At 36.7% G+C, this 23,251-nt stretch overlaps 1 protein-coding gene across 6 annotated transcripts in view; it reads left to right on the forward strand.

Moving 5' to 3' along the window:
- The window catches only part of OSBPL6 (oxysterol binding protein like 6), a 90,423-nt gene that overhangs the window by 34,708 nt on the left and 32,464 nt on the right, over positions 1-23,251 (forward strand). For all 6 annotated transcript variants that reach the window (XM_068195989.1, XM_068195992.1, XM_068195991.1 and 3 more), the window contains exons 2-3: positions 9,835-10,072; positions 21,972-22,067. In XM_068195989.1, the coding sequence (XP_068052090.1) occupies positions 9,971-10,072; positions 21,972-22,067 (198 nt within the window). In that variant the 5' untranslated portion in view covers positions 9,835-9,970. The remainder of the gene's footprint in view (positions 1-9,834; positions 10,073-21,971; positions 22,068-23,251) is intronic.

Raw genomic sequence — 23,251 nt, forward strand, 5'->3', positions numbered from 1 at the left:
GATGATAATGTTCAAAATCAGTAAAATAGGAAGCTCTTAATTTGCTGTGAAGCAAAATTTTACTTGGTAGTATTGAAACATGTAGCAAAAATATAATGTTTTTGTGGTAGTGGAAATAAAACATGCAGAGAAGCAAGAGATAACTTAATAAATGCAAGAGATAACTTAATAAATGAAGGGCAGTAAAATGCAGCCAGACAATGTGGACTTCAAGGGTCACAAGAAACTTTCAGCCTCCTATGCTCTGAAAGATTAATGCAATTTTTGTGAAAATATTTTATAGCCCTTTTAGAAGGGAAATTAGTTTCTTTGCTTCTCTCAGTTGAGATTTTTATTAAAAAGCTGCTAGAGTGTCTTGAGGGTTATAATCTATTATTCTTTTGTTCAAGTTGCTGAGTGGTAAAGAAAAAAAATTAGTAAAATAAGGAAAAAAGGTTTCTGATTTGTAGTTTTTAAGAGTTTGTTGAAGATTGTGAGGGTTTTTCTAATGGAAAAAAAGCATGATGCAAGAAAATTCTTTAAAGAACTTCCTGAGTTTTGATTAAAATTTTTTTGGCTTTTTTTTTTTCCTTTAATTGAAAAATTCTCTGAGAAATACTGGATGGATATGGAAAATCCCCCATTTCCAGTTTAAAAAAGGGATATAATAGCATGTACTGCATTATTTTTCTTTGGTTTTCTATTTTTTAAATATGTGCTAGATTTAGGTTAGGATCTAGGATCATCCTAGAAAGGATGATAATGTCCATCAGTTAGTTTTTCCTGTTTAATGTTTAACTGGCATAGATTGCACATTTGTGTTTATATATTTGTGAATCTGTGTACCACTGAGCCCTCTGCTCTCAGCAGTCTGTTCCAAATGCATGTGACAGAGGCTGATAATGCTGACTCTGTACTATGCAAAACATTTCTGTGCCATACAGATCAATAGTCCTCCATTACTGTAACAGCCTGAGGAACATGGAACAACAAAGATTTCCTCATGAAAATCCTGGGATCACATCAGCTGCTGAGGCACTCCTCAGAGGCTGCAAATGGTTTGCGGGTTTATTTTGAAATTAAAATCATCTAATACTGCCATTAATTTGAAATCATCTAAACGGGAGGTTTGGACATACTGGGACTCCACTAATTGCTATGAATGCTTCAGGGCTTCTGGAAGGGCAGGAAACCCTGCTTAATCGTGTAGGCAAGCAGAAAATAGAAAAGACAGATGTTGTGCTGTCCTCTTCTTGTCTGAATCTGATTATCTGTTTTTTGACCTCATCCGTCTATTTGATGAAGTCTGTCACAATTGTGTGAGATACAGAGATATGTGCCCATGCAAGTAATTTTCTTAATATTGTTATAGCCTTTATATTATTGAGACATGCTTGGACTAGTCACTCAGGGAAAAAATTATAACTCAGAGTTAAAGAAATTATACCAAGTGTTGGGGCACACAACATTCTGTTAAGGATGACATGAAATAAGAGTATCTTAATGTTTGCTGGTACAGCAGTCTCCTGTGGAATATGCTCTGTATGATGTAGGATTACATACAGAAGTAGACCTTAAAAGCTAAAAATCTACAAGATTTTCTCACCTGCACACTGTCCCCCTCAAAAAGCAAATGAACCAAAACACCCTAAAATCACAAAAGCAAAACCACCCCTTAACCTGAGCACCATAACAAAGCCTAAGGACTTTTTAAAAACACTGCATTTAATACACTTGGTTGTTTTTTTGGGAAACACCATGTTATTTTATTTTAATTTCCTTGATAATTCTTCCAACAAATGCTTGTCATGGGAGGTTGTGAAATGTACGGCTGTAAAACATGACATCTATGAAAAACTTTTTTTATTCCATTACTTTCACTGCATTACTGAATATCAATCAGTCAAGGAGAAGTGGTATCCTAATTAAGAATAGTGATACTTTAGGCTTTGCTGTTATTGACATAAACATTGTGTCTTAGCCAATTAACTATCTAATCTTGAAAGAGTTTGCAGGAAACTGCATGTGTAAAATAGGTAAGTGCTGTTCTTGTCTGTCATCATATTAAATAAGACATTAAAACCCCTGGGTTTTTTATCAGTTGAGTTTAGTGGTTGCATTGCTACTGTTTACGTCTAGTTATATATTTAGCTAAATTAGCAAACAGAGTAATCAAGGAGGTGAAGGAGATGAATGCCCACATCTAACCACGTAGCAAGCCTTGTAAGCCAGCTCGAGATAGCAGAGCTCTGCTGAAGGCCAGCAGTGAGGTGACTGTAGGAGAAAGGCTGAGCGTGTGCCTTGATCAGCCTGCAGCAGAGGTGCTGCTGATCCACACCGTGATCTCAGGCAGATCATCAGCACTGCTGCTGACTGTTTGGTCACCGTAAATTGCCCTTTCCATCATTACATTTGGAAAACACGTGTAAGATCATAGAATGAAAATACAACTTAATACTTCCAAGTTCACCACTAAACCATGTCACCAAGTACTGCAGCTACAAGTCTTTTAAATACCTTCAGGGATGGTGACTCTGCTGCTTCTCTAGACAGCCTCAATGTCCTCCTTTTAGTGAGGGACCCAGAACTAGACATAGGATTTGAGGTGTGGCCTTACCGTGCTGCGTACAGGGGGACAATCACTGCCCTGGTCCTGCTGGCCTGATCCAAGCCAGGATGCCACTGGCCTTCTTGGCCACCTGTGCACACACTGCCTTATGTTCAGCTGGCTGTTGACGGGCACCCCCAGGTCCTTTTCCACTGGACTTTCCAGATGCTTATTTCCCAGGCTGTAGCGTTGCATGAGGTTAAAGGTTTTTAGACATGATCTTAAAGATATTTTCCAACCTAAATGATTCTGTGATCATGGAAATTGCAAATTGTGCTAAGTGCAGCAGTTTGGTCTGTATCGGAGCTCCTTTCCAGGGTAGTGCTGCATTGCGACTCATTTCCTAGCTAACAGGCAGGATCTAGAGCCTCTTGAATAAGGTATAGAGAATGATTTATGACAGAATTTAGGCTCTGTATGCATTGCTCTATATAATATCAGATTGAGACTTTGCATATGCCAATGTTGTTATGAATGCCTGAGAATAGACATGTACATTTGTTATCCAAACCTTCAGTAGGCAGTTCATAAGAATACCTGAAAAGAGCAGTGGTAATACAGTCATATGAATTCTAATATCTTCTACCTTAAAAATCATTTAGTACTATCTAGATTTCCCATTTTTCCTGTTGCACCTCATTTATTCCAACTTATAAATATTTGACTTCAAAATAAATCATTAGTGGCTCCCTTAGATCAGGTGTTGTTTTGCTATCTTTTAATCAGTGATTTAAAATCCACTGCTCAGAGGTCTGCAAACAAAACTTGAATTGATGAAAACCTTTTCTTAAAAAGTTAATACTTCGCTAAAATAATGTGGCTGATTCTCAAATAGTCTCTGTAAAGGGATTGGTTCTCTTTTTTGTTAAAAAAGAAAAACAACAAACTGCTTATTTCCCACAAGTGGTCTTTTAAATCATCAAATCATTGCTACTGCATTGAGAATTTTATTTCCATTATATTTTTGTGTTTGCAACATTCATGTACTGTAACAAAAGCTGGTTATGATTTTCCTGCATGGAAGGTCAGCAGTGAAGAGGGAAAGAGGCAGTTGCATATTGTTCATTATATGAGAACAAAGGTTGGCCTTCAGTGAGTGCTTGAATATTGAATGACTGTGTTACACAGCACCACAGAAAACCTCTTCCTTCCCAAGTGAAAAGCAGCCCCATATCAGTTTGAATGTTTTCCTTGAATGAATGCCAGTGACAATTGCATACTTTTGTTTCATTTATGTCTATAGATTGATCTCTGCGCTCTAAATTGTCCTCTCAAATTACTCCAATACCACAAGAGATATTAAACACTGAAGTATTCTGGGCACTCTTGCAGAAAAGACTCAATCAGAGTCAGAAGCAACATAACATTAATCACAGAAGTCTGTTATTTGAGTCCAGACTTCATTTTGAGTTACTGATTGAAAACTTTAATTTATCCTTTATATGACATGCATTTATTCATAAATCTGGATTTATAAAATTTACATATCTGTACTTTTTCATCATTTCTGCTAATAGCTTTTTCACAAACCTGCAGTTGATGTGGTTGCCCAGGCTTGGTGGAACATTTTTAGAATATGGGACAGAACAGAGATTTCCTATTCAGTGTCAGTGGACTTGCCATACAGCGGTGGCTTCTAAAGCATGATAGCCAAATATTCCTACCTTTAATTTGCTTATATTCAATTCCACATGCTGCTTTTCTGCTCTGTGTCACCTAATTATTTTGTGCAGCTTATACAGCTAGTATTTTGCCCCATTTACTCCCTGGTGCACTGTCTCATGTAATTCAAAAAATTTTTTTTCTCCCCAGTAAAAATAACCTTTCTCCATTTCATTACTCCCTCTCTCCTTTTTGATTTTTAAATTTTAACCAGTAGCAAAAAAAATACTCAATTTTAAAATGAAATTTCAAATAATGACAATCTGTGCAACCTCATATAAAATGTAGTTCGTTCATTGAAGAAAATGAAGAGTAATGAATTTTTGCACGGATATTCAGTGTCTCCTTCAGTATTTTGACACTACTGAGCAGTTCAATATACAAAATTCCAGGAAATACTTTTAAAGATATACATCAAGCATTGTAACCCAAGACAAAAGGCAATGAGAAATCACTAAGTAGGTCTCAGTGCTTCCTTGTCTTTCAAGCTGTTTAGTAGTATTAATATAAAAATAATCACACTCCACAGCTCATTAGTGGATTGGTCATTTATTTTAATGCATCTGAAATAATTTTGTTTCATATGACAGACAGCGGGACTTCTGGGTAAGCAAAATTTCTCTAGTGTAAAAATTAGTGGTTTCTGATATGAAAAATGAAGTGTCATTTTGCTTTGATTATTTAGACAGAAAAGGACAGTAACCCTTTGAGGACAGAAAAGAAATGAAGAATGAAGTGTTTTTTGGATCTATTTAGTGCTTGATTTAGGACACCAGAGGGTGTGGGAGGGAAGTCTCAAACCACACCACTAATGAACTGAGAATAAATGAGATAAAAATAACTGTATAGGAAAAAAAATATTTTAATCTTAGTTGAAGTACAGAAAGGATGAAGAATGGGGAATCTGTAGCTTTTTGCCCCCCAGGCCCAGATAAGTTTTAACAATTGAGATCCAGCACAAAAATGTTGAGAAAACCATACCTTGACTTCAATTCTAGCTTAACAAATAAATATAGTAGAGATAAAGTGCAAGAAAGTGGTAGAATAGCTCTTAGTTATAGAAGAGATATTCAATTCCAGATATTTAAGAAAGTACAAATGTTTTCTTAACTGTACAATAAAGAACCTTTGGTATATTAAATAATTTCTTTTTGTCGTTCCTATATGGTAAATTTGTGCTCCTTTATGAATAGAATTAGGTATAGGTGTTTTTCTCATCTGGAGTATGTTAAAATCATGGCACAAGGTATTTTTCCTTATGCATCAGAGTTAAAAGGTCTCACTGCACATTTTGCTCATGAGATTTGCTCTCTCCATGACTTTGGGCATATTGCTTTTCTCTATACATCACCTTACATAAAAAATAAGAACTTAAAAAACAATGTACTGCAGAACCAGTAGATAATTATTATGTTCTAAATTCAAAATAGTTGAGATGCCAACATAAAGAAGTTGAGGACAAAACTCCCAGGTGGGCCACTAAACTTTTGAATTGCCCAAATCTCTCTTCAGTGTCTGCTTTTTGCATTCTAGGCCATCTGTCTCTTCTTGTGTGCTAGAAGCAATGAATGAATGCCCTGCCTTGGGAACTCATGATAAAGCAACTTTCAAGCAGGCCAATGCCCTGTCATATTTTCTGGGCTGAATCCACTCATGGTGCTGAAGTGACAGGTGGTTCTGAGCAGCTCATGGGTGATTTAATTGGTGTGTGCAAAATGCAGCCTACAAGTTGATACTACTTGGATATACAGCAATGAATAACCAACAGGCAATACTGTTACCCTTGCCTATGTGATTATTTTTTTTCCGATTGATTTACGATGAAATTGATTAAAGTACTTCCATGTAGAGGATACATTTGCTGTGAAGTAAAGGGATAATAAAATTTGCCTTATACTTGTCAGGAAACAGTATCAGAACAAATGCATCATCTCCACTCATCCAAAACCCATCATCATAGTTTTTGTATGTGTTTTTAGATTTTCTGTTATTCTCTAGAAACATACTACCATGGTATATAACTTGATTCTGTACCCATTGAAGTCAATAGCAAAATTGCCAGTGACTGATGGAAAAAGCCTGTTAAAAATGTTTCAAAAGCATCATTTTCATTTTGGTAAGTTCAATTTGTTGGCCAAAAATTGGATTTCTAGTTGTTTGCTTCAATCATAGTTGCAGAGAGAATGGCGTCTCTTTACGTAAGTTCTGCTAGATTTATTCCTTCTAACATGCTCTAAAAAAGATCTATTGCTCAAATTTTAAGCAAAAATTGGAAGACAGACCCTTAGCAATATAGAAAGAATACAAATTCAGTGTTCAAGAACAATAAGAAATAGCTCTCTTCTAACTCTTGCTAATTTGCATATTTTTTTTTTGCTGCGCTTACAAGTCATGTTCTCGCAAATATTCCAGTTGTCTTTTTTTGACTTTTAACCCTGAACTGCACTGTTTATTAATCAGAAATTTCTATGTATAAGTAATAGTGGTTTAGTATTGAAGCTGTATTTGCTGTGAAATAGGGCAAGAAGAAATGTTTTCTCCTTCTTTTCCTTTTCCTTTTCCTTTTCCTTTTCCTTTTCCTTTTCCTTTTCCTTTTCCTTTTCCTTTTCCTTTTCCTCTTCCTCTTCCTCTTCCTCTTCCTCTTCCTCTTCCTCTTCCTCTTCCTCTTCCTCTTCCTCTTCCTCTTCCTCTTCCTCTTCTTTTTCCTCTTCTTTTTCTTTTTCTTTTTCTTTTTCTTTTTCTTTTTCTTTTTCTTTTTCTCTTTCTCTTTCTCTTTCTCTTTCTCTTTCTCTTTCTCTTTCTCTTTCTCTTTCTCTTTCTCTTTCTCTTTCTCTTTCTCTTTCTCTTTCTCTTTCTCTTTCTCTTTCTCTTTCTCTTTCTCTTCTTTCTCTTTTTCTTTTTTTTCTTTTTCTTTTTCTTTTTTTTTTCTTTTTTTTTTTCTTTTTTTTTCTTTTTCTTTTTCTTTTTTTTTCTCTTTTTTTCTTTTTCTTTTTCTCTTTTTTTCCTTTTCCTTTTCCTTTTCCTTTTCCTTTTCCTTTTCCTTTTCCTTTTCCTTTTGCTTTTCCTTTTCCTTTTCCTTTTCCTCTTTTTCTTTTTTTCTTTTTTTCTTTTTCTTTTTCTTTTTTTCTTTTTTCTTTTTCTTTTTTTCTTTTTCTTTTTTTCTTTTTCTTTTTCTTTTCTTTTTCTTTTTTTTTCTTTTTCTTTTTCTTTGTGAAGGGGGGTGGTTTAGTATTTTTGGCATTTTTTGTTTTGTTGTGGTCACAAGTCAGTGTGGTTCAAACAAGTTGCTGGTTAGGTTCAGCTCTTACTGCTTGGAGAGCACAACAGAACCGTTGTGGAGCTTGGTTCAGGTGCAAGCCACTACTTTTATTCAATACCTTTCAAAAAGAAAAAGTCCATACTTGACAGAATCCCAAACTTGGCAGCTGTTTACAGAAGAGTTTTTCTTGTGTACTGCTTGTTAGCATTGTGGTTGCTTCTTACAATAGCATCTACTGCTTCCGGGAGCCTTCAGAACACACTTGAAGTGCCAGACCATTGTCCTTCTGTGCTATTACTAAATATAAATTTTTCCACTTGAGTCAACTTGAGTGAAGATCAGATGTTTTAAAAAGGGCTTGATTTTTATTTGCCCGAAGGCAAAAAAAATATTCAGTGCTAAAAAAATATTCAGTGACCTCATAGCTGAAAATGACTGCAGATTTCCTATCAAATAACTCAAGTGTTCTGCACAGCTCTGTGAACTAGGATTATATTTATGTTCTGATTTTTGTAATTTCATTTTTGATTTAAATGAAAATTGCATAGACCTTGAGATATCCCTGTTGGTACACCTCTTTGACTAAAATTTCCCTGATGCATTTGTAGGATATGAAAATGCTGTTAAACTAGACCAGCAGTCCCCTGGTATGCTAGGATAAAAGGAAAAGCCTTTCTTTGGGTTCGTCTTCATTAGGTTTTCTCTCTGAAGTTCTGAAACAAATGTGCTGTGCAGCTTGTTTCTTTCTTCCTGCAGCCTCTAGTCTTGTTGTAGCTGGCTTTGGCAGCTCCAGCATAACCAATCTTGTTAGGCTTCTTCTAGCAGGAACTTGTTATCCTGAAAAGAATACAGAATTTGCCAAGATGTTCAGGGAGTGTGGGCAGCCTTTGCTGATGGAACAACCATGTCCTCCCACTCACTGGGATGCTGTGTGGCCTCTGTGTGTAATATGTGGGTTTGTAATTCTATGGGAGTCTCCTTGATGGAGATTGAAGCTCATTCATAAGATATGGATGATATTCATACTGCAAAAGTAGTGGTAACTAATAAACTGAAGTAATTCCATTCAGCAAGCAGAAAATGTTTTGAGTAATCACAGATCTTGGCTCCAGCAGGAGCATTTTTCTTAGGGTGCAGTATTCAGAAGCTGGTGGCACTATGTAAATAATTATTTAGCTGCCTATGTGTGAGTATCTGGGCTCAGGATGATATTCTTGCATGGTTATCTGTTGTAGTTTGGAGAAGCTAGAGTTTTGTCTTTAATATGGCATCAATTCTTGAGTGTGCAGTCATGTCTGAGTGTTAATGTATGTTTGTCCTGATCTGATTTAACATGATGCAGGACAGCACCTTTCTCCACACCCATCTACAGCTAGCTGTTCTGTGCTGACCCTTGGTGTGCTGTCAGCACAGTGAATGTGGAAGGGCACTATTTCAAAATTAGGAGGGCAGTGGAGAAGATATGTCATCTGCCTGAAGCTAACATCTCATTCAGGGAACAATTTTATCCAAGGTTAATGGAAGATCAGACTCTGTATCAGTCAGCTGAAGCAAGATCACGGTGATCTGTTAAACATGCAGAAGTGTAGCGCCATTCCTGAACTGTCATGATGTACTTGCAGCATTTTGATAGGGTTTGACAGGTAGTGTTTGACTATTTATTAACACAAATATCCTCTGTGCTGCTCTAAGTATCTGTTTTTCTGTTTGTGGGTGGAAATTTCCTGCTATTTGTAAAGCAGCAGCGTACCTAGCAGTGGCTGAGTAAACAGAAAAGGGAACACCCCCTGCACTGGGGTGGGTGAGCCCTGGCCAGCAGCCAAATGGCCCCCCAGCCACGCACTCCCCCTGCCTCAGTGAAGCCTTTGATACTGCAGGTGACGGCACCACCTTTGAGAGAGGCACCTGCTTTTTAAAATACTTGCAGAGCTCTTGATCTAACTGCAGGATTTTTACGAGGCACTGTTTATAATGGGGTGTTCAGTGGTATCTGTGCTATATGGAAGGGAAGGCCTGAGGAGTTACTTGATAATGTAATGATATTATGCAGGATAATACCCCCTTATCAAGGGTTTTTAAACTTTGCCTGAGAATTGCTGTAAATTACTTAAGCCTTTCCTTAGGGTTTTTTAAAATAATACCACTTTAATCTTCTGTGAGAATGCAGAACAATGCATTTGTATTTGTGCTGGGTAGTTATTGGGAAGGGGAGTAAAAGACTGGGAGATGTGTTGGATTAAATAGGCAACAGATTTCTTTGCTGCAGAGCTACTTTGGAGCGAGGGTATGTTCATTCATTCTTTCTCCCACATTTTTCTTTATTAAGGTGGAGTTTAGCTGAGACTGACTTCCTCTTTGGCTGTCCATAAACTGTGAAACAGAAGGATGCAGAAGACTATCCACTGCCTTTTTGTCCATGAGTGATAAGAGCACAAGATCATTAATACAAGTTTGCTGCAAAGATGAGTTCAGAGGAAAAGAGTATATCTCCAGCTCACAAAACATCCACTCCATCACATAGAAGTGCCTCCTCCTCATCATCATCTCAGAGAGACAGGAGGCAGGTAAGGAAATACTCTAGTTGTTGGTACCATCTGGTGGGATGGTAGATTTATTCCTGTAATGTGGCTGTTCTTGTTAGCTCTAGATTTGCTTGCTTACAGCATTGGATGATAGCACTACAGCCAAAAATTGTTGATTTTTTTGAATTTACTTTTTCCACTTCCTAAAGTGGCTTGAAAAAGATTTAGAAGCAACATGGGCACTGTGTACGGCACTGGAACAGGAAGTACATAATCTCATGGACAAGTAGGAAACATGCTCTGGAGTCTTTTGGGAAGTGGCTTCTTTGGCAGCATGAGCCTACAGTTGCTTAAAGTAGTTTTGTGTCGTTTGTGAATATCTCTTTTTGTAAATCCAACAACAGAGATACATTATTGTTTTAGGAAGTGGTAATTCAATTTAAATACCATATTGTTCATCCTTTCTGTAAGCACCTAATGTTTTAAACATTATTTGTTTCACTACAAATTAACACTGATTGTACTACCTCATAGAGTACTAATCCGGTTATGTTGGACTTCCATTTTTAAGAGACTCTTGTTTGTGTGGATGTAATTTTCCAGGATCTCTTTGAGATGAAGACTGTATTAATTCTTCTCAAGACAACTTGAGCTTTCCTGTGAGGTTTTTTTGAGGGCTGGGTGTACAGTGTGGCCATAATATCAGTGGGAGCACTTCAGAAAATATCAGAGCTCTCTACTAGATTTCAGAAAAGTTCTTACACATACATTTTACAAATACAAAGGTTGATACAGAAAAAATGGTTTAGAACAAATGCGTTTTAAAACTGTGATCCATGAAAAAGGGGCAAATAATTTAAAAAAATTCAAATAAAAATCATTGGCTTAGGAATATTTTCCCAGCTTCTTGTATGGCAGCTCTGATACTATTTTCTCAGCTGCTGCTGAGGAAGTTTCTTTCCTTACCTCTTAAGAAAATTTTGAGACCCAAGAGTTTTTAATGAAAACTGTAAAATTTACTGGTTTGAATGTAAATAGTCTCACCACAAGGTATTTTTAAAATGTTAAATCAGGAGAAGAATTTTGATGTATGCTCAATAACAGGCAGGAAATGTGTATAGAATTTTTAAATAATTTTGATTGCTTAAGTAGGTCCAAAAAGTATTTTCTCACAGGTGATAAATATTTTCCCTTTCACAGTGTACTGGACTTTGGATAGCTGTTACTTAGTTAATTAAGTCTTGGTTAGGATATAACCTTTTAATTTTTCATTAGTTCCATCTGGAGCAAGAATTTTGATATCATTTGTTTAAAGCATCAAAGCATCTGTGTGTTTTATCTCCTACATTTAAGCCCGAAGAAGGCAAATGTAAGGCTTGCAGGAGCTGCTGGTGTCAGCTAAGAGCTGAGTTTTCTTCGTAATTAATTTGACACAACCATGCAACTAGGAATTAAAAAAAAAAAAACCAAAAAAACCCCAAAAACAAAAAACCAAACAAACCCAAAAACCTCCTGGGAATACATTTTACCATAAATCTAATGGCTACCACATCTGTTACCCTAGCAACGGTACAGAGCAAGGTATACCTGTCATCAGAATGAAATGGATGCTTAACTTTAAGTCTATATTTAATCATGGAAACATGAAGCATGACTTTAAAATAATGCTATAAAGGTTGATGGTGTGATGCATCCAAAGGATCCCATAAAGTGTGATGGTGCTTAATGAGTACTTAGGAATGTAAATGTGGGCTGGAAGGGCTGCTCCGAGGTGTTTGTTTTTTTGCCTCAGTTCTTTCAGTGTTAAAGCAGGAGAATGAATGGGTGAGCAATTTCTTCTGCAGAAAGAAACGGAGCTGCAGCGTGCAATGCAGCATGAACTGCAGTGGTGCTGTACCCAGGGAAAGGAGCATGCACACTTCCTCTCTGCATGTAGATGCAGTAAAACATCCATTTCATCCCACCATCCACTGTAGCAACTGTATTCTTTATTTCTTTCATTGCTTGTAGTATTATTTCTATGTGTTTTGGTTTTCATAGGCTTTTGCCCAAATACAAAGATAGCTAGGAGGTAGGGGATTTTGGTTCAGGGGCTGTTGGATTTTACTTTGAAAAGGCTTTAAAATTCTGTCTTGCTGCATTTTTGGACTCTTCAGAGCAGCCAGTGAAAATTGGTAATATAAAGGAATATGAAAAGTGATGTGACTGGATGAAGTGCCAATGAAGCTTTTATTGTCACATGTGAGGATAACACTGGACATTTCTAGATGGTTAATGATTGAAACCTTCTCATCCTGTAATTCTTGTCAAAGTCATACCAGCAATTATGGAACAGTTTCCCAATAAATTGTGGTACAGGAGGCTGAATGAATGTGAACATGACTATGATAAATCATTTTAGGGAGAGTGGAAAATGTCATGCTGTATATATTGCTGGCATTTTAATGTAATTTTTTTTATTTGTAGAATATACGTCACATAAGAGAATTAGCAGTCAGCAAAAGCTTTGACATTGCCAATTTGCAGGCTTCATGACAAATAGATAAATTAATTGACTAATGAAGCCAACAATAACTAAAAAACCAGTTTCAGATGTTTCTTATTCATTTTCATTAAAGTGTGTTTAATTTGGATGATTAGACAGTAGAAGACCCAGAAAGAGCCCGTTTTGTTTAACCCCTGAGTTGGACAGGATGGCAAGGCAGTTGTGATACCCGTGATAAGGAATATTTCAGAAGGGAGAAGCAACAGCTTTTCCTTCTGTGGAACTGTTGCAAAGCATGAAGCCTGTCACTTACACTGTCAATAAGAGTCTTCATACAAAAGGTAGCATAAAAAGTTAAATTCTGATAGCCTTTTTTGTGGGCCATACTGATAAGGCAGATTCTTGTGTTTCATCTCTTAGGAAACTCTGAAAACTCTGGCTATATACTGCTTCACAGCAAAATGGAGGAAAACTAGCAACTCTTAGAAGTACAGCTGAATATGATAAAATCATATCTTGTTTATTCAGTTTTATGGGTGTAAGTTCTTTATGAATATTCTGTATTTTATTTCTTGACTAAGTATGCAGCTCATAAGGAAGACTGTAATACATTATATATTCTCTGCAATATGTGGGTTGTAATATTGTGCTGAGAAGAAAGAAATAAATACATCATAGGGTTAATAATGTGCAGTTTGGCAAATTGAGCCTGACCTCAGGCTACTGAACTCTCCATACAGAAGGAGAGCAATAATATTGAAATTGTGAACAAAGGGGAGATTTTGAATTTTCATCACCTAAAGGCTAGCTAATACATGATGTAAAAATGGATATAGCAATGTTTTCTATTTTGAGTGTGAGTTCTCTTCTAATGTCTTAATTTTCTTTTTGGTGTTTTATGGGGGAGATCAACATTCTCTCACTCTTTTTGTGTTTTTCTTTACCAGTTTGCTTTTTCAACAAATCCTCAGTTCTTTTCCTACACATGAATCCCAAAAGAAGAAAAACTTTTAGTCCTATTGCATTTAGCCTTGTGCTTTAACCTGTCTACCTGGAGAGCTTTCATATTTCAAATGACTGTTGTCTTTTAGCCATATGTAAAGAGTGAAAGGTGGGGGCTTTAAAGGAAGAGGAAAAAAGATTTGCCAGAGCAGAGATCTGCTTTTCAGGTTTTAATATGGCTTGTTGATTGTTTTGGGTTGAGGTTTTTTTTTCCGTTCTGCACAAGCAGTATTGACTAATAGAAGGGGTGTACGCGAGGGATTCACAAAGGACTGAGCTTGGGCTGAAAATGTTTACCTGGCCATGAAATTTAAAAGCAGAGCATGATTCCAAGGCTCTGGTCTTGCCTAAAGGTCTGCCCTGGAAAATGCCTACTTAGCTTTTTGTAAGCACTGTATTTTAATTGTCCAAATGGTCTCCTGAAAGTGGTATTTCCTAAGGTGGGTATCACCATTTTGGAGATGCTTAAACTGTGCTGCTCATACAAGACTGCGATGTGACATAACCTCATGTATTCCATGTGCAAGAGATGTCTGAGCACGTTTATGTACCTTTTAATTCTGAAAGTGGGTAGCAGCCTACATGCTTGCTCATGGCTCTCAGCCTGATGTGACATCTGGGAAAAAATATTCTTGTTGGTTACCTGTAAATTCCACTTGTTCCTGTCTCTCAGTGACTTCAAAAAAGAAAGGCAAGGATGGACAGTCTGGTAGACATAGTACAGACCTGAGAACATGCAGCCATAATCCTAGCTTTGCTCTGTGGCAAAGCATAGACTTTTAGAAGCTTTTTTATTTTGCAGTAGTTTGTGAGAATAATTTTAATAATAATTATTAATCTTTATGAGAGTTTCAAACTAAAGAGGCTATTAAATGCCAAGTACTGTTGTTACAGTGATGTAATTCTCTTTTGCTTGCTTTCCTAATTAACTCTCTTTGCATAAAACTATTGAAGCAGGATTAGAGCAGGAAGTGTTGAGTACTTTAAGGCAGCAACTCACTGGAGCAAGCAAATGTTCTGAGGGAGCCAAAGAATGAAATGGCAAAATTGTTAACAAAAACATGCAATTATTCTTTAAATTGATTAGTCGCTGCTACTCTACAACATTTTTTTCCTGTGCCCTTGATAAGAGTGTGAAAATTTTCCTTAGGTTTAGAAGGTAGTGAGTCTTACTTCAGCATCTGACAAAATGTCTGAAGCAATGTAACTTTTCAAGCTGTATAATACTCATGTGAATGTTATCTTAGGTTCAATGCCATAGCACTTTTAAAAAATGAAATCATAAATTTCAGACCAGTAAGATTTTTAGAATTTAAGTGATAAGATTGGTGAGTGAATGTCTACACTAGACACAATCAGAAGCTGGCTAATCTTACAACGTGAAGCTCTCTGGACTACAGGTTTGTCTGGGGATGGGATGGGGCCCCCTGCAAGTGAGACTGGGAGGGAGTAGGTACAGGTTGATCCCAGCTGTGAGGCAGACCCCCAAGTATGGATGCTGATGGGTGCATTGAAAGTATGAGACATTCTGCAGTGCTGGGAATCCTTGTGGGAAGGCTGCTGGCATACACTGGCAGCAGCACGTGCCCGGGATCCCAGTACACCTGGGTGCATCAGGCTGGCTCTGTATGTGTGTGTGTGAAGCTAGCCTGCAGGCACACAGCAGATGTCCTTCATGTTGTGCCTGTCTTTCTGCCTAGAATTTACCCAAGAGATAGACAGCAAACAGAAGAAGTACATCTGTCCATGTGCACAGGATGGGCCTCTGCAGTCCGTGCTTGGATCATGACTGCTCCTGCCCTTGGTGATACTATAGTGGTGTAGAGACAAGATCTGGAGCACAGACCTGGAGATTAATAGATGGAGATGCTGCCTCTTATTAAGAAAGACTTGGCCTTAAAGCTTTGAAGAAATAAAATGGTCTGGAGCAGTCAAGGAGAGGCAGTGATAGCATTCATACCAGGCTGTCCCAGGGCTCTGTGTGTACATATTCTCTGAGCTCCATAAACACTGCTATCTCACTTACCTCTAGGAGTTTTTACAGGTTGCATGGAGAATGCTGAAGTTCAGATGTGGGCTGTGAAGAAAGATTTATTTTTTAAAAATATGTCAGTTTGATTAGAAATGGTGCCTGTAGCTATCTTCTGTTACAAAACCAGAGAAATTGCTCTCATAAAAGCTTAATTACCCATGCAAATTATGACAGATAATTTAAGGTGGTGTTTTCAGAACATGGTCACTTTTGCATTCCTCTTGTCTCATTTTTTCCCTCATGCATACATGTCCTACATAAGCATGTCTCCCTTTCCTTCAGAATACAAAAACTCAAAGTGCAGCACACACACATGAATCTGGAAGGAAAAAGTGCAACTCTTATGAAGTGTCATTTGGGATTTCTGGGAAACAAATGGGGGAGAAGAAAGAGAAGCATGATTTTTATTTTCATTTCTTCAGTGGAGAGGAAAAGCACAAGGGTGAAGAGGGAGGGTGATGGCAGGTATGATGTGGAGGCTTCTGTTTTCCAGACAGTAATGTGTGATTGGGATTATCCACATGCAAAATATACAAATTTATTAGATAACTGTGCCTTAGTAATGCTATTTGCTGTTTTGACATTCTGTGTTCCTGTTTGAATTAAATACTTTACCCTGAAATTGAAAATGAAATTATTACATAAAAACTTTTTTCCCCTAGTAGAATAATATTTAATGTAAAAAAAAATCGGATTAAAAATTTTTCAGCCTCTCTTTTTCCTATCTCCTATATTTTTATACTGTCTAAATTGAAGTTTAAAGGCTATTGAGGAAGGATAAGTAAGTAGCTTACAGAAAGAAGTGAGAATCAGTCACAGGAAGAAAGGTCTTTCTTCTTCTGAACCTATGCACTTTTTAAAGTGAGGTCCAGCTTCTTCATTTATCATTTGTGTTAGCATTGACTTCCTTTCATGTCTATAATATTTTAATTTGCAGAAAAACCTAACATATCAAGGAATTATTTTATTTTATGTATGTAATTTTATTTTCCTCCCTTTTTTCTTTTAAACCCTGTCAGCATCATTAAAATTAACTGGTAGCCTGAGACTATTTAACAAAATATCAAGCCTTTTAATTGTGATCATTCAATAATCATAATAAAAGCTTTGTATCATTAGCTAAAATTTGAATTCTCTCTGTCAGACACTGTAAATTTATCTGTTTGTGCTATCTTAAGATAAGTGCAAAGGGAGAAGATTGTCATTAACACTCAGGCTGTGACGTGGCAGTTGTTGCAAACCATCATTCTGGCAAAAGAAAGGTTGCTGGTACAATGATAGCTCTTTTCTACTTTATCCAGTTGTGCTAATGATTCCCTCCAAGAAGCTCTTCATGAGAGCAAGAGCTTATTTTTCTTCAGAATTTGTCAAAAACTACCTTGTAAAGCAAAGGCTTCCTTGCTGCCAGAGCCTAAAAGCATTGGCATGAAGTACAATCCAAAGCTGGAGTTCTGGAAAGGGCTGACAGAGAGCTCCTGAGCTAACAAATCCTTGACATTTCTGTTACACAAGAAGGGTTTACTTTGCATATCCCAGGAAAGAAGTAGACATACATACCTAAGTATTATTCATATGCTACAGAACTGCATCTTATATATTGTTATCTTTCAGTAAAAAGGTTACAAAGAGAAAATGTTGCACTTAAGTTCATTTCTGTACAAGATGAATATGTCTTACAAGAAGAAAAAGAAATGTTAACTGTGTGTGCTATTTACAAAGTATTGCTAAGTTCATTTGTCACTTAGTTGATGCTGAGATTGCTGAAAACAGCAATGGAGCAGTGCCAATAGAAGAGACTGAGGATAAGAATAGGACCATGACTGCTTTATAAAAATTTAAAAACTGTGCTAGAAGACAGAAAGGACATATACATTGATGAGATATGGTTGTTTTGCTTTGCACTGACTCTTCTCTCACAATTATATTGAAGAATCTGTCTTTCTTCCAACATTAACAGGAGGAAAGCCAGAGCTGGCTAAGAAGCAGCCTAAGAGAAAAGCAAGTTTCAAGGTTATTCCCTTTGCAAATAATATTGCAGATTAACTCGGCATGTATCACAGCTTGTTTAGAAGGTACTAAAATTGGCATGTATGCAGTCAAATCTGTGTCTACCTTACTACTTCTGCTGTGTTTCAGATAACCAGAAGATAGTGTGGTTTTAATTGAGAGAAAGTGATTAAACATTGCACTTCATGCTAAATGGAATTCAAGTAAAAATACAGTTTTGTTAGGTTGCAAGAAGAATTCCAGTGCCTAGCAACTAATAAAAGATGCACTAGTACTTTGGATTGAAAAAAACAACACAAGAAACCCAGACAGAAAAGCTCTATTTTGAATTGCTGTTGAAGGACAGTGTATGCCTAGGCCCCATGGTTATGGGAGCTGGAGATTGCTAGGATGCTGTGAACAAGCAAAATGATCCACCAGATCCTTTTTATTAATTAATTAACTGTTAACCGCATGTTGTGCACATTTCTGAACTACAGAGAGTCTGCGTCCAATGTTAGTGGTAAAATCCTCACCAGTTTGTATTTTTCTTGGAAATTAATAAATTGTAAATTATAGAGATGTCTTTGCATTAAATATAATTCATTCCGTTAAGTAAAAAAGCAGCAAAGAAGAAGGGAGAGGCATGAGTTTCAGACTTGTTACTCACTGGATTTACTGTCTCTACTTGCTCAAAATTGGTTTTCTTTCCTTGCCTTTCCTGTGAAAACAGTTGAATGTTTTTTCTTTTAATGGGAAGTCAGATTCAGTAAAGTTAAATTAGGGTCTTCACCTCTTGGTCTCTGATAGAGACCAACACTACCCATGGAATGGGGAGGAGAAGCAGAGGAAAGAAAAGGGAAAACCTCAGAGTTGAAATAAGAACAGTTTAATAATTGAAATATAATATAATAATGATTGTAAGGGAAAGAAAGAACAAGAAGGAGAGAAAGAAATAAACCCCAAGAAAGGCATGTGATGCCCAGTACAATGGCTCACCACCTGCAGGCCAAGGCCCAGCCCATCTCCCAGCAGTGATTGCCCTCCCACATCCAACTCCCCCAGTTTATTCACTGGCTTTGGTGTTCTGTGGTATGGAATATCCCTTGGACCAGGCCAGGTCACCTGTCCTGGCCATGCCCTTGTCAGCTCCTCATGCACTTCCTCTCTGGCCTCTACCAGAAAGGAAGGAGAAACCGGAAAGTCCTTGATTTAGGGTAAGAGCTACTCAGCAACAGCCAAAACATCACTGTGCCTTTAATGTTGTTCTCATAATAAATCCAAAACGCAGCACTGTACCAGCTACTCGGAAGAAAATGAACTCTGTCCCAGCCAAAACAAGGATAACGAGCTGTATGAGTCATTAAACTCCAAAGTGAGAAAAGAAGTTGGCAAGATACATGGAAGGATATTGTAAAATCTGTTTTCCATTCTTGCCTTCCACAGAAGATGAAAATATGATGCAACATCATAGTGCTGTTTTATTTTCTCCACGAATTTCCTTCTCCCTCGTGTCTTTGGGGAAAAAAGGAAAATTGCAGGAGAAAACATTTGTGTTCCCCGTGTGTTGGCTTGCTATGGGTATTTTGAGGCAAATATGTGCCACCAAGGTAATGTATGTGTGGATAATCATAAAGATGAAGGATTGTAGTTAGGATGAAGGTTTTGCAATGGAATTACACAGTAATTTGAGTTAAACTTGGAATTATGTTAAATTAGTTTTCAAGAGCACACAAAATTTGCTAGTGCTGGTGTTTTCTTCCAAGAGAAACCAGCTATAGTGGTGATCCTGAAATATGAGGGGAATCTGGAATGTAGCAATGCCAACGTTGATTTTGCCTGTCTGTATTTTTGGGATGAGAGGAATAAGAGTACCATGTTGATTGATGTGCCTAGTTTAATGGATTATTATTAATTTTTTTTGTTTGATTATAAATAAACCCCAGAAACATTGTTGACCTTCCTCTTTATTCCTTCTTATCAGCTTTTTTTTTTTAGTGCTTCTTTCCCAACTCTGTTTTTCATGTTACAATAAAAAAAACCCCTTCACAATAATGTCAAGACTTAAATAATTTTTATTTCTTTGATTCTGAATAACTAAACTCTTGCACTGTAAAATTAGCTGCTTTTCAAAATGTCAAGCAATTGTGTGATTTCCAGCTGTAATTTTGCAGAAAAATAATATGTTTTAATGGAAAACAATTTGCACCAAGTAAGGCCTCTTAGTTTTATGCTAGAGACATGTCACAAATCTACAGAAATGGTCTTGTATCAGTGTTATTGAGTAAAGAGAGTTGAAAAGCAAACATCTATAGACAGCAAGCCAACACTCCTGGAAGTAAGGAATGTAAAGAAGGCAATTTTACTTAAAAGGTGTTCATTTTCTTATTTTCAAACAAATAGTTGAATTAGTTAGCATTCATTAAAGTGCTGCTGGCTAATAATGTATTTCTCAACTGAAGTGGAACTGTAATGACTGAAGGCTAATTAAAAAACAAAAAGGCACAAAACCTTCCTGACTTAAAATCATGTAATTGAAAATGTCACTGGAAATCTGGCAAGCTAAGGGCTGTTGGGCTACTCCTCTCTAAATGTTGTGCAAAATGAAATTGCAGTTATGTAACAACAAACTGCACCAGCTGCTACATATGAGACCTTCAGAACATCTGTGTTGGGCATTGCTCCATCTCAGGATGGATGGATTCCTGCCTGCCAGACAAAACTGGCAAGAAAGTTGGGAATCATCCTGATTATGCTAATCAAGAGACATTTTAATCTTCCTTGGAGGAACAGATTTAGGTTCTTTTGTATATTGTTAAAATGTCATACTATGCACATAAGTAGCATTTCCTTTACTCGGTGAGAAAGCTCATCATTATCATTAAGAACTTTCTGGTTCTCAGCTCAAATTAGATTATTTGACATGTAACATAGACACTTGTGCTACATATATACACTTTTTTTTTCATCATCTGACTAGTAAAATACACTGGATTAAATAAGTAGATTGAACTTCCTTTGAAAAAGCAGTTTTTCAAGCATAAATAGCAAAGCATTTTGGTGGTTGGCCCTGGAGTAACATAATACTGTTGCATTTCCACATTCTTCACTGTAAAATTTAATTAAAAGTAACTGAAAATAAATGCTGATTATTGTTGCATGGTGGTAGGGATGCTTATTAATGCCCACTGAAAACAGAGACACTCCCCATGTTTTCCTATTCTCATTCACAGTTGCAACTTGAAAGAGAACAATGAAGGTCTGTGTGTTGCTCTGCAGCAAGATTGGGTCTGTGTTATATATATGCATGTAAATGAATAGCTGTGTTTATTTTCATTTAGTTTGGTTATGGTCCTTTATGTACTTAATAACTTGTATAAACAATAATATTTACACTGCCATTTATATGTACTTTGTTATTTCCTGATTGTTTCTGCTGCTGCTGGTACCTGGGTAATCTCTTCTTTAGTCAATGTAAAGAAGCTTAATTGTGAACAAAACTTAATTGGCATTTTCAGCTGAGAAAAACATATGCTTCTCAGAGGGTAATTGCAATTGCAAGTTTGTCATTGTGCTGTATGTCCTGGAAATGAAGTAGCTTTATTTTATGCCAAAGAGATACTAATGACATGTTGTGGTAGAATTCTTACCAAATAGTAGGGTGAGATGTAGCAAAATTTCACCAGAGAATGAAATGCAGATGGTAGTGGTAATTTTCTCTTTTCTCAAAAATGCTTTTTCTTTTATAAAGTAGGAGGTTTTGGAAAATGGAAAGACATGTTTCCATTTTCTGGAAAATGGAGAGACATGTTTAGATGTGTTTTAAGAATAGCAGTTTTTTCAGGACTAGTTGTGACATTGTGTATTTCATTTTTATTATAATGCTTTGAAGAAGCAAAATTGTATAGTATTGCCATATGTAAAAAGAGCTGCAATGGTTTAGGATCACAGTGTTCCATGAATGTTCACCAGCAAGCCCAAGCTGAGACACAATAACAAATTTTTTTAATACCTGTAATTTAAAAGCATTTGTTTAGCACGTTATTATTTTCTCAGCTGAGAAGCCAATAACAAAATGCTAAGGTGTGATAATTAATATTTTAGAGGCAGTAATATTTTTTGCAATGTGAATGTAGGGTAGTGCTGACTGCAGAGTATGTGCATTCAGTGTCTTGTATATTAACAGAAAACATGATAGGTCTGGTTAGGAGCACTTGGAATCTCTGTAGAGGTAAGAACTGCATTACTTGTCTTTCCTGGCTATTTTTTTTTAGTTCACCATCATTTCTAGGTTAAACAAGGGTGATTAATTAAAAACCCAGTAATAAAGAAAGAGAAGTATATTGCCTCTGAAGGCAAACCATTTGCATTTAAGTCATGGATGGGTAGTATTTTGTATGTTTTGAGCCACGATGTTGTCTTTAATTATTTTTTAGAGTGTTCATATTTTGGAGCGAAAGGCTTCTTCAGGAAGCACAGACCCTTCTTTAAGTAAGCAGTTCCTTGAAAGTGATCATCTCTCTCTATCCAAGGTAAGCAAAAGCCTGGGATGGAGTCTGGGCAGTGAGTTTTCCTCTAGAGTTACAAAGTAGTTTGACTAATACTTCAGGGACAGTGTTTTGTATGGTTCTACCATTGAGTATATTGTGAGTCTGCTCTGGGGCTTATTGTTCTATAACTGAGGAGTAAGAAGAGCTAATTATCTTTAGTAGATGTTATATTAACAAAATTAAGGATTGGTTTGGGTTTTTTTTTTTTTTTTCATGTGGATGGCCCCAGGAACAAATTTTACTTTCTTAGAAAATGGGGCTAGAAGGGACTTTGATGATCCTTGTGGGACCCCTCCATCTCAGGATATTGCATGATTCTATGACTTTGAGAAGTTTTCCAGTTCAATCCTCTTATTAAGGTAGAGCAAATCATATCCAAATCTAAAATTGCTGTCAATAAATATTAGTTAAAAAAAATAAGTCCTAATGCATTCCTTGTGTGTAGTTTGAAATTTAAAAGCTCTTGCTGAGATTTTCTTTCCTGAGGCAGAGCAAAGGATGCAAATGCAGGGGTGACATCACCCTCGTAAAAAGTGAAGCCTTGTGTGTGTTGTTTTGAAGTCAACTTCTTTCTGGGTAAATTGCTTAGTTTGGAATAAGTGATTCCAAACAAGTCTAATTCCACATAAAAAAGCTTCATTTTAAGATACTTCAGATGTGAAAATAAGAGTGCAAAAGAAAAGCTGAGGGTGCTCACCCCTCCTCACCTCACCTTTGAGGTGAGGTGTGATGGAATATTTGGTGGAAAATAAAAATCTGAAAGGAAATATCTGTAAGTTTTGAAACAGACCTGGTAAACAATTTTGAAAGGAAACATTCTGATCATCCAGGGAAAATGAAATGGTTTATTTGTTTTTATTTGGAAAATAAATATTATGCAGTCCAAACTTGAGAATGCAGTTGGTAGTGGCTCCCTTAATCCCCAAACAACGGGCATGTGCAGAGTCAGGGACTGAAAGCTGTGATTGTGTTTCCCCAGTGATGCTGCTTTGCACAGGGCAGTGTCTCATGGAATACCTGTGGAATCACTGAAGTCCTAAAATACTGCTGCTGTGCTTGAGAACTGGCCCTGGATGAGGACTCTTCAAGTGTATCAATTTCACTCTGTTTTTTCCCCATTTTTGTCTCTCCTTCATAATGGCCTTTGTATTGGGCATATCTCAACA

This window comes from Anomalospiza imberbis, chromosome 7 (assembly GCF_031753505.1).
Source record: "Anomalospiza imberbis isolate Cuckoo-Finch-1a 21T00152 chromosome 7, ASM3175350v1, whole genome shotgun sequence".
Taxonomy (NCBI): domain Eukaryota; kingdom Metazoa; phylum Chordata; class Aves; order Passeriformes; family Viduidae; genus Anomalospiza; species Anomalospiza imberbis.